The 12,353-nt window shown below is 36.7% G+C and overlaps 1 protein-coding gene across 11 annotated transcripts in view; it reads left to right on the forward strand.

Annotated features, from left to right (window-relative positions):
• The window catches only part of PXK (PX domain containing serine/threonine kinase like), a 57,747-nt gene that overhangs the window by 25,921 nt on the left and 19,473 nt on the right, over positions 1–12,353 (forward strand). For all 11 annotated transcript variants that reach the window (XM_087923547.1, XM_087923548.1, XM_026721544.2 and 8 more), the window contains 10 exons: positions 847–1,033; positions 2,080–2,157; positions 3,208–3,281; positions 5,293–5,367; positions 5,883–5,987; positions 7,221–7,322; positions 8,306–8,467; positions 10,101–10,218; positions 10,958–11,036; positions 12,025–12,073. In XM_087923547.1, coding sequence (XP_087779673.1) covers positions 847–1,033; positions 2,080–2,157; positions 3,208–3,281; positions 5,293–5,367; positions 5,883–5,987; positions 7,221–7,322; positions 8,306–8,467; positions 10,101–10,218; positions 10,958–11,036; positions 12,025–12,073 — 1,029 coding nt within the window. The remainder of the gene's footprint in view (positions 1–846; positions 1,034–2,079; positions 2,158–3,207; positions 3,282–5,292; positions 5,368–5,882; positions 5,988–7,220; positions 7,323–8,305; positions 8,468–10,100; positions 10,219–10,957; positions 11,037–12,024; positions 12,074–12,353) is intronic.

Consider the following 12,353-nt stretch of genomic DNA (forward strand, 5'->3'; position numbering starts at 1 on the left):
TGAATCAGAGGAGGAGGAAGTGCGGGTGTCAGGATCAGCATCAAGGCAACCTGAGAGCTCTGAAGGGGAAGAGAGAATGGAGTTCTCAGAGAGAGAGAGAAAGAGAGAGAGGGAGAGAGAGAGAGAAAGAGAGAGAGAGAGAGAGAGATGGAGAGAGAGAGAGGGGTGGTGGTGGAGACTGGGCCGTCTGTCAGCCCCCAGGTCTGGAGGTGGCTGATGAGGAAGAGGAGGAACAACTGGGTCCAGTACTTGACATGCAGATGTACAGAAAGCAGAGGAGAGGAGAGCAGTGGAAATCTGTGAGCCGATCCTTGGGATGGAAGAGCCACTGCTGTTTGCGAAGCCCCACCCTAGCTTTGGGGATAAAAGGCAGGGGGCGGAGATGAATAGATGTGGCAGACAGCTATTCATCTTCTAGCCAGATGGACTTGTTAGCCTCCATTGAAAGAGAAACTTTTTGCCAGGGCTGCTGGCACTCCGAATAAAGGAATCTTTGAGTTAATTTCAGAGGGTTGGTCGTGTTTGGGGAGCTGGGTCAGAACACCATGATTTTCTGTAAGTTTGGTTCATTGAAAGAGCCACAGCGCCTAATTTACATTTAAGCTAGAAACCATCAGAAAGACGATGTTAGTGTATTGCAGTAAACCAGCAAACCATCATTGAGTCGCCATGGGCAAATAGGCGGCAACAATAAACAAACCAACAAACAAACAAACAAAGTTTTTGCAATGTATGAACCCAGTCAATACTTTCGTAAGATGGGATATTGGTTGCATTTTTTTGTTGCAGATGTAAAGACTATATTTTGTACTAGGAGTTTTCACTGGGCCTGTTCTTGTTTTCAAGATTTCTGCTCTTAGCCTACCTCTTCCTCCCAAAAAATTGATTGGAAATATGGACCGTGAATTCATTGCTGAAAGACAGAAGGGCCTTCAGAACTATCTCAATGTGATTACTTCGAATCATATCCTATCCAACTGTGAAGTAGTAAAAAAATTTTTGGATCCAAACAGCTATTCTATTAATTACACTGGTAAGGAGACAATTTTGAAAATTATTTACTGAAAAATCAAATATTTCAAATAGCACAGATATCATTACATATTTCCTCTCCTTTCTCCAAAAGAATGCAAGACTAGTACTCTGCATATCTGAAACTAATGAAGTGAAAATATGTCAGTTCTGTCAACTCATGGAATTGCCAGCACTATAGACGTGATGTCCTTGTTGGTCTATTTTACTAAACCATTTCACAGCTCAAGGATTTCACCCCCATTGAGCATTGCTTTCATGTTCAAAGATGAAACACCTGAACGCAGTAGGATGATCTGAGAGTGGAATGCTGCCTGTAGCTTTTGAATTTCCTGGACTCCCTTGTGATTCTGGCTTCAGTGTTTTTTCATGGAATGTTATCATTACTGAACTCCATGCTGGCAAATCATACTAAAGGGAGTTTAGTGAATAGCATATATTTCAGGCAGATGAGACGTTATCCTCGCATTTGATTTTAAAGTGTCCTTTCAAAAAATAATTGGAAACTGTTATAGAATATCTTGCTGTATCTCATGCAGGATTTTCTGTGCCTGGATTCTGTATATCTCTAAATATGTCTCTCAGTTTGCAATGTTTCTCACTTCTTGGCATGGATGGCTGGGGGGAAGCCCATACATACTTATTAATTCACTGAACCAGCATGATAGAAAATATGTGTTGCCTTACAGAAATATAAGAATATAAGAAATACACAAATATTTTCTCGAGATCTCATACATGCATGCCTATCTACAAAATCCAGGGCTTTTTTGGCCACACAAATTATACATGTACCTTCTAGTATTTTGTATTGATGAAATTGGAAAAATATGTTATGATACCTTCATCCATATTGTTTGAAAATTCCTCCTATATCATGTTGTTTGTAGATATACTTTCCAATTTTAGTTTAACCTTTATCAGCCAACCTAGAGATAACTTACTATTGAATGTTGGCACACAGATAAGATTTTAAACTTGAAATTAACTTTACTGTAGACATTTGTCAATATTGAAATAGCATTTTTGAAATCCCTCTCTCTGCAGAAATTGCCTTACAGCATGTTTCAATGTTTTTTCGGTCGGAACCAAAGTGGGAAGTGGTAGAACCGTTAAAAGATATTGGTAAGAACATTAGTTTTATTAGATATGTAACATTCGTTATATATCACAGACATCAGACTATGTCGTTGCTCTGTCCACCTCTATATTGTGTTTTGTGTTGTAACGTAGATTGCTTTGTAAGCAAACATAGGGAGCATACTTGACGCAATTCCTGATTGTCAGAATCAAGATTCTGCTGCCATTCGATTTATCCTTATAGATCCACCTCTAGACTTCAACAGGGGACAAAGGATTTAAATCTCCGAATTATCTTTCTTCCCTGCTTCCACCAAGCAGAGTCCTAATCTATAAAACAAACATTTACAAATTGCTGTGTTTTTGTTTCTTCCTTGGACCTTTCCGGTCTTTAAGATCTTAGTAACTGGAAGTTTGGACTGGACCCTTATCCCATATTATGCTACTGAATGTTAAATTTTGCACCGTATTTTAAAACAGCAGCTCTCCTTTTTATTTTGGAATGTGCCTTGTTGAATTGTACAGTCAGAAGTAAAAAAATTAAAATGTTTTTTTTCAATGCTACTATAGGTAGTCCTCGACTTACAACATTACAACAGCTACACTGTAACTTTGCAAAGTGACCTATGGCTGTTTTTCGCACTTAGTACCATTGCAGCATCCCCGTGGTCACGTGATCAAAATTCAAACGCTTGGCAACTGACTCATATTTACAACGGTTGCAGTGTCCTAGGGTCACATGTTCCAACCTTCTGAGAAGCGAAGTCCATGGGGAGCCAGATTCACATAACAACCATGTTGCTAACTTTATAACTGCAGTGATTTGCTTAACTGTGGCAAGAAAGGTCATAAAATGGGGCAAAACTCACTTAACTGTTTAGCTTAGCAACCAAAATTTTGGGCTCGATTGTGATCATAAGTCGAGGATTACTTGTAATACCCCTCCCTCCCTCCCTCTCTCCCCTTCTTCCTCTCCCTCTCTCTATTTCTGTCTCTTGTGTATGCCCCCACATTCTCACAAGTGCATTACATTGCATGATGTACAGCCGTTACAACTAATTTTAACATCTTTTGATGAATTATATGGTTTTTCAGGCTGGAGGATCCGAAAGAAGTATTTCTTAATGAAGATTAAGAATCAACCAAAGGAGCGCCTAATGCTAAGTTGGGTTAGTTTGCTTTTTTGTGTAGGCGGGTGGGTGGGCATTATCTCTTACCAAAATTGCAACCTTGATTTTTGCTTTATGTGCATGAGACTAACTTTTAAAGAAAACTCTGAACACTGTCTCTAAAGTTAAGCAACTACTGTGCCATTGTAAAGAGTTTAGCGAGGACCTAGGGGAAAATATGAAATAGTGGTTGTAAAACACTTAAAAAAACAATCGCATCATCTAGAGAACCAAGAAAACATGAGACAGGAACTGAAAATAGATTTATTTTGATTTTTTTTTTAAAAAAAAATCCTCTTCCATTTTATATACATTTGGTGTGTCAGTTGGTTACGTATCTTTTGTGATATACTTTTGTAGTCATTAACTCACAATTTATATCAATCTTCACATTGTCAAACTAACATATGTTTATATATTTATCAGTTATTAATCATCCATGACTAAACTATTTATTCCCATTTTATACGAGATGTTCCACATTTTATCTTAAAATTTATGTTATACTTTCAACCAGTGGTTTTATATATATATCTGTATTATGTTTTATATCAATCAATTAGATTTCTATCACAAAATTATCTAGTCTATTATATTACCATGCCTTTTTATCCAACCATTGATAAAACAAATCCCATATCATATAAAATTGCTTATCTTCTTGTTCTCTAATTTCAAATGTCAGTTTACTCATTTCAGCAGTTTACTCATTTTGATTTTCTTTAGTATAAGATAGAAGAAAAACTAGGACAGGCTTTCAAGAATCTATTATTATATCTTACAACGATAAAATATGATTCTTGGTATTCCTGCAGGTCTGTTTCTTGACCTGGGTTATCTTGAAGAGTTGATTTTTGTGAGAACATATTAATCGGCAGAGAGACTAGACAACATATTCAGTCAGGTTATAATTTGTACAGTACTGATTTGCTAAATCAACATTATACAAAAATAATGGAGTGCTAGATAATTTGTTTACTGTAAAGACAAAATAACCCTGCCTCCTGACGTTAAGAATGAGGAATATAAAGACACCACCTTGTGTTGATTGGCAATTATTCTGTTGCTAAACTGGGAAAGCAATTGGAGAAATGGAAAACGTGCTAAATAAGAGACAGGTAGTGTACGACTTATGACTGGTTGCTTAACAACTGTTTGAGGGTACCAACCTAGCTGGAAAAGGGTGCTTATGACCTGGATCTGAAGTTCCAATGATCTCCTTCCCCCTTCTTGCGGTCATGTGACTTCACTTCAGGCACTTGGCAACTTGGCCGCTATTTGCAGCATCCCCTCATCATGTGGCGGTGTTTGTGATTGACTAGCACTTCTGGTTTTGGGCCAAACCATACCAATGTGAAACAATAGGTTCATCCTTACAACCACCTTGTTCTTTTAATGTCTGCGCATTTGCATTTAACGATTGCTGCATTCACTTAACCAACCCTGCAAAAAACATTGTAAAATCTTGGTCGGTCATGCTTTACAACTGTTATGACTTACTTATTTGGAAAATTTATATTGCCGCCTACTTGGTCACAGCGACTCAAGGGGGCTTACAGGAAATAAAAACCTATGACTGTCATAGGCTACATTACAGTAGTAATTCGAGGACTAGTGAGGTTAGCTGGTTCCTTCCTCTACAGTCTTTACAAGTTACGTTATGTTATGTAGCATATGGATCCTGAACACTGTGACAATATTTTTTGTTGCATTCCTAGACGTATTCTGTTTTTAGAATCAGTTAAAACTCCCTCCGTTACAAGCAAAATTCCTTCTTCTGTCTTGTCCAGTTGCATTTACAAAAGAGGGAAAATGGGATTTATATAATCATTTGGGATCATATAAATGGGATTTATATGATCATTTTATCTGCTTTCACATATCTCAAGTGTTTCTGTATTCTTAAGGGAAAAAAATCAATTTTTGAATGACATCAAAAGTAAATGTTTAAATAATTTAAATATAGCAATATTTTTATGCATCACATCATTTAATATATAAATATTTTTAGGCTGACCTGGGTCCAGATAAATATTTAGCTGACAGAGATCTTCAATGTGCTGTCAAGCTTCTTTCTTCCTGTTCGGTAAGTAGTTAATTAGCTTTAAACAGGCAAATATGTATTTGTACATAGATTACTTAGAGGTCGCCAATGAAGATTTGTCCATGATTCATTTTGATTTTAGAGACTGGCCTATAGATTACCATCTGAGTTAACCTATGAAGAAGAAACCCTGATTCTTCGTAATGATCTCTTGTCCTTGTCTCATTTTCTCCCAATCTTCCAGTTGCAGATTTCCACTAGAAGATTTTTATTTTATGTTTTAAAAATGAAAGCTTTTTTCTGCCTTAAGCTTAGAGGCTAAAGTTGTATTACTACTTCACATCTATAATATGACTAGTATTAGTCTGTATGCTTCAAGCCAACTTAGACAAAAGTTTTATCAAAGCCTACTTAAAGTATATTTTGAATTGCAATCGTATGCCCTCCAATGCAGGACTTAGTGTCATATAACTTGCTGAGGAATGGGGATTGGGAAAAGCTTTATGTAAATATGTATTCCATGAAGGTAATGTTAATTCATTTTCTTTTCTGGACAGCATCCTTATATTTACAAAATCATTTTTGCCACAGCCAGTGAATCTTCTGCACTAGTAATTAGACACTTCAGTGAAAAAGGAACTCTAAAAGACCTTATTTATAAGGTAATGTCCATAACAGCGATGTAGTTTATACATTTGCAACATGTACTGTATATTTAGGATTTAACTGATTAAGAGTACAGCTTAATTAATATATTTGCTTTGGTGTTACCTTTTGTTTTGTGGTATTCTATCATCCTTTGTGTTTGTAAGTGCAAACCACCCAGAGATGCTGGGAGATGTAAACATTTAATGAATTAATAACAGTTCTTCTGTTTTGTGGGCAGTAAATACACATAAATTTATCCTCCCTTTCTATAATAGGCACTCTGGGGAATTTCATCTCTCAGCATCTTTAACCCTGGTTTTGAAGAAGAGATTAGATTGTCAGCTATGGAATCGTGATTCATTGCTGCCTCATAGCTGGAGAAAGTGGGAAGGGAGTGATGTTAATTGAGTAGCTCTTAGTAGACAAAATATAATTCTTTTGATACTTCAAGGTTAAAGCTTGTGGCACAGAAAGAATTGGAACCTACTTTGGGATTGGTTCATGTGATGTGATGATGAGTAAAAAGGGGGTGGTTTGTAGGTTGGGATAGTGTGGGAAGTCCGGGGAAACTTTTAGTTTTGGAATTCCACAGAATGTGCCAGGTGCTATTCTAATAAGAGTACTTTGAGATTATGTTTGTCTTGGAGTTACTGACAGGAATAGATTTTCCCTGGAACGCTGACATAGATAACCATTTGTCTGAAATGGTATAGGGTTTCCTGCTTGAGTAGGGAGGGGTTGGACTAGAAGACCTCCAAGGCCCCTGCCAATTCTGATAGTCTGTTATCACTATTGGATGCAAAAAAATGGGTAAATCCTGATTCATTAGATACACATATACACATACATAGTCATTTGGCTGAGATGGCGACTATAAAAATTGAATGAATAAATAAATAAATATACACAACATTGAGCTGGAAAGTACCATCTTCAGGGGCATTTTCTCTTTTATCCAAGAGACAGGGTCTGCACTTAATATTGCCTCTGTTATTATACTGGTGTCTCAAACCAAAGTAAATTCTTGTGTTCTTTTAAAAGTCTTGTTTAATGTACAAATAAACTTAGATTCCTGGGATACCCAGGGAATTTCAACATTCATTAATGATTAACCATATTTAAATAGTTAAAGAAATCATAGTTGAGATGTGTCAATTCTGAATCTCTTTATCGGCTATTAGCAATAGGATCTTTTTTATATATATATATTTGAAACTTGTAACCATAATAGGGATTTCTTTTGAAAGGCAAAACCAAAAGATCCGTTTCTGAAGAAGTACTGCAACCCGAAGAAAATTCAAGGTCTTGAACTTCAACAAATTAAAACATTTGGCCGACAAATATTGGAGGTAAAAAAGATTTAATCCTCTACATGAATTTTGATATGGTTTCAAGTTATGATCAGTTGAAAGACCAAAAATTTACATCTGTCAGAGGCTGATAACAAGTGTACCAAACACCATATTTCACTGTACCATTGTAACATATAAGTTAAAATCACAACTTTTGTGTCTAACCCCCGCCTCCAGCTTTTTAGAGAATTTTGTCCTTTCTTGTTATACTTAGGATAATATAGGACACTAGATCCTTCTCTAAATCATCTAGTTATAGTTATATAAATAAAACTAATCAAAAAAATCAGAAGGGAGATATGCCAAATTTGGAACACAGTGTTGGCTTTAGAGGGAAACAATATAGCCCGCTATGGATAACATGAGATGAAACTTTGATACAGGTAATCCTCGACTTAGAACCAGGGGTGGCATACGACAGGGTTAACTACCGGTTCGGGATTTATGAGCTTCCCTTCACGCTGTGAGCTGTGTGCGTGTAAATGGTCATCAGCATGCTGTGTGCAGAGACACAGCCTTTGAAACAATCCTGTTTTCCTGCTTTTGTAACTGCAGCTGTGCCTTGTTCGGCAGCTGAAGTTGAAAAATCAGGAAATAAAGATCAGGTAAGAGCCCGGGTGGGCAAAAACATCAGCAGACATAGAACCGGTTTTATGTCTGCTACTATTCAGAGCTACTGGTTCTACAGAGGTGGACAGAACCGGTAGAAACCCACCCCTGCTTACAACCTTCACTAAACCCAGAATTAATTATAAGTCGTAGAGGTTGTTAAGCTGACTACCATATGACTGTGCCTGATTTTGCAACCTTTTTTGTAGTAGTCATTAAGTGAATCCTTACTCATTAAATGAATGCCATCTGTTTTCCCCAGTGGGTGTTTTTAGCATTTGAAGCTGGGATATCTCTGTGGCAAAATGCTGTAGATGGATGTTTATTTTCTGATTGTCAGACTGAAATATTTTTTGTGTTTGGTGTTCTAGGTCTTAAAGTTCTTGCATGAGAAAGGATTCCCATATGGTCACCTTCATGCTTCCAATGTTGTGTTGGAAGGGGACACGTGTAGATTACTGGATTTGGAAAATTCTCTACTGGGGCTCCCGTCCTTCTACCGATCCTACTTCACACAATTCCGTAAAATTAATGTAAGTGGAAGCAAATATCTTTGCAGATGGGAATTAATTTTGAATGTGATACATGCCAATAGTCTATTTAAAACAAAGCAAACCATTTTCTAATGTTGCGAGAAAAGTAATTTAATCCAAGAAGCATATAGAAATGTTGGGTTGGTTCATATATTATGCTTCTCTAAGGTAGTTTAATCATGTACCCTGGTTCCTATGACCAATGCGTTGAGTGGGCCTATTGAGAGCTTAACAACTCCATATAAACATGAAGTACAAAGTAAATCATACATTTCTGGCCTTTTGTGTTCAACATGAAGAGTTCATGTTTCAGTTTAGGAAGAAAAAGAACAGGAAATTTTACACAAATGGCGACTAGAAGCATCAGAATAAGAACTATTATCTTCTAACTGAAATGCAGTTTTACAGTCCCGTTTTTTTCCAGATTAATCTTCTAGTGCACAAGTTGCATACAATTGCAATTCATTGGCTGCACAAATACCAGTTGTCTTTTCTTAAAGATGTAGTTATGGAGACCTCACTTATTAAATGGGATGCACAACCTGTAGTCCAAATTTATATTTTGGCGTAGTTAGTTTGTAGACATGATTTGCAAGACACAACTCGGATGGGTGTAATTTTTGTGTTTCAAAATTGTGCATCCTAGTATTATGCGATTAAGGATAATAACAGTTTGCAGAGGGATTTTTTTAAGTAACTAGGAAAGGCTTTCTAGCTCTGCTATAATGCTAATCCTAAAATCACCTATTTTTGTGTAAGAGCTCTTTCAGAGAGACAGAGGATATCTTGACTTGTACTTCATATTTATAATTAAAAGTCTTATTGAACAAACTGTGTAAAAATGTATCAGTGTTCTTTTGTTCGAGTTTCTTAAGAGCCAGCAGAATCTCCTAAACATATATGAATCTTCTTATATTACAGTACTGTATTCTAGAGGTCTCCAAACTTGGCAACTTTAAGACTTGTGGACTATAACTCCAAGAATTACCCAGCCAGCATGCTGGGTGAGAAATTCGGAGAGTTGGAAGTCCACAAGTCTTAAAGTTGCCAAGTTTGGAGACCCCTGCACTACTTCAAAGATCTGTTTGTTCAATTTATAATTATTGTAATCCATCAGAAACACTGCTACAAGTAACTAACAATATATTTTATGAGACAAAATTGTAATAACAACATAAATTGAATAATTAAAATACACTAAAAGGATACGGTTGAACATAAATACCAAATGCCTACAGAAATAGGAACATTTTCATAGGATTTGCTATTTTGGTAGGAGATTGGATTTTGTAAGCCACCTAAAATCTGCTGGAACAGGCAACCTTAATTAATTTAAATAAATAAAAAAATTCCAAAGTATGGAGTAGTCTCCCACAGTTCCATCTCTTTTCTTTTCATCAAGCATTCTCCATGTATGGGACTAGAAAAATTAGGTGTCCCAAATATCTTCAATCTCCATTTAAGTAAGATTTTGTTCTTAATAAGTCCATGTGTATTGACGGTTACCATTTATACTTTTAAATTTACCCCCACACATAATTGGGTCCTAAATGTTCAGCATCACTCATCCAAACTAGGAAATGTGATATTGTTAAATTCTTCTACCGAGTCTATTTTGTTTTCATTCTTATAGACTTTAGAAGCTATAGATGTACACTGCTTTGGACATTTGCTATACGAAATGACATATGGGAGACCCCCAGATTCTATTCCTGTGGATAGCTTCCCTCCTGCACCATCCATGTCTGTAGGTCAGTGAATAACTTGGATCAATGCTCATCTTATTTTAAACAGAAACATGAATTATTCATATAATTTTAATCCATATGTTAAGGCTAAGATATAAGTCAAAGCACATGAGAGAGTAGAATCATCTCCTGATAGAATCAAGGGTATATCCCAAGCGCCATAGGCAAGAATAGGAATAGAATAGGAATAGGATAACAGAGTTGAAAGGGAGGTCTTCAAGGTCTTCTAGTCCAACCCCCTGCTTAGGGAGGAAACCCTACACCACTTCAGACAAATGGTTATCCAACATCTTTTGAAAAACTTCCAGTGTTGGAGCATTTACAACTTCTGGAGGCAAGTTGCTCCACTGATTAATTGTTCTAACTGTCATGAAATTTCTCCTTAGTTCTAGGTTGCTTCTTTCCTTGATTAGTTTCCCCCCATTGCTTCTTTGTCCTGCCCTCAGGTGCTTAGAATACTTAGGCTACATAGATATTTTTCTGTAATGAAAAGCTAGATCTTTGGGCTGATGGTAGGAGAAGTGTGGAGGAAAGTTTTAATCTGTCTCCCCCAGTTCTCTCCCAATATGTGATTGTAGCCTGTACAATAAATTTTATCTTTTGCTAACTTAAAAGTCAATAAAGCCTCTGAGCCAAGTTCATAATCTAATTTTTAGAAAGATACTGTAAGGCCTATATGAGAATGGTGCATTGTGTCCAACTTTATATTAGAATCTCTGTTCTTCCTCTCTTCTCTTTCTAGTGACTGTTTTAGAATCTGTTATTTCTCCTGAGGCCATGAAGAACGGTATGCCAACTGTCTCCAGGCTGCTACAAATGCCGTAAGTCTACAGCAAAAAAGTAGAGCACTGAGATATTGAGAAATGATTTGAAGAACCAGAAACCTAAGCAGAATATAAGTCCTCAACTTATGACCATAATTGGGCCCAAAATTTCTGTTGTTACTTCAAGCCAGTTTGTCAGCGTTCCAGGGAACCTCCACTCCAATCAGTAACTCCGAGACAAGCATAATCTCAAAAGTACCTTTATTAGAATAGCACCTGGCACATCTGTGGAATATCGAAACTAAAAGTTTTCCCCAGACTCCCCACAATGTCCCAACTTACAATCCATTCCCCTTTTTCCATCATCACATCACATGGACCAATCAGGATCCGCCGCAGAGTAAGATCCTTTTTTCATCTTGTGCCACACTTAATAACCTTGAACTAACAGCATAATTTTATTTTGTCTACTTAGAGCTACTCAATAGAAATCACCCCCTCCCACTTTCTCAAACTATATGGCAGCGTGGAATATGGTTTCCAAAGCTGACACAGTTATTAGGTGAATTTTTGCCCCATTTTACCACCTTTTTGCCACAGATGTTAAGCAAATCATTACAGTTGTTAAGTGGATCATGTGGCCCTTAAGTGAATCTGGCTTTCCCCATTGACTTTGCTTGTCAGAAGCTGACTGGGAAGGTTACAAATGATGATTACACGATGCTGGGATGGTGCAATTGGCATAAGTACATGCCAAGTCCTCAAATTTTGATCATGTGACCACGAGGAGGCTGCAACAGTTGTAAATGGGAAAACCAGTCCCTAGTCACTTTTTTTTCAGTGCTGTTGTAACTTCGACCGTCACTAAAATAATGGTTATAAGTCGGAAGACTACTTATATAGACTTTGATTGAAGCTGCAGTGCCCAAAATCACATACATTTCCTGTAAGTTTGTGCAAAAGGAACAATTTAAGTCAAAGTACAAATTGTAAGATGGTTATGCGTTCTTCTAGGCAACTTGATTTTTTTTTTTATTTCCATTAGGTTATTCAGTGATGTTCTTCTAACAAATTCAGAAAAAACACAGTTTAAGGTACAGTTTGAATGATATTATTTGGTTTGGGTAGTATGTTTTATCTAGCAGTGCTTCACACAACATCCTATTATTAGCTCATTGTTATCTCTCCAGCAATTGTTCTAGATCGTTATGTCATTTTAGGTCACTTCCTCATTAGGATTCTGCATCTGCTTCAAAACAGCACCAGACTTTGACCTTTTGGGGATTTTAGCAATTCTATAGTGCTAAACTGACTTAATCCTAACTTAGTTTCTATATATTTTTCTTTTATTTCTCCAATAATTTTGAACTTCCA

Source organism: Pseudonaja textilis, chromosome 2 (assembly GCF_049901715.1).
Source record: "Pseudonaja textilis isolate UNSWEBS1 chromosome 2, rPseTex1.2, whole genome shotgun sequence".
NCBI classification, from domain to species: Eukaryota; Metazoa; Chordata; class Lepidosauria; order Squamata; family Elapidae; genus Pseudonaja; species Pseudonaja textilis.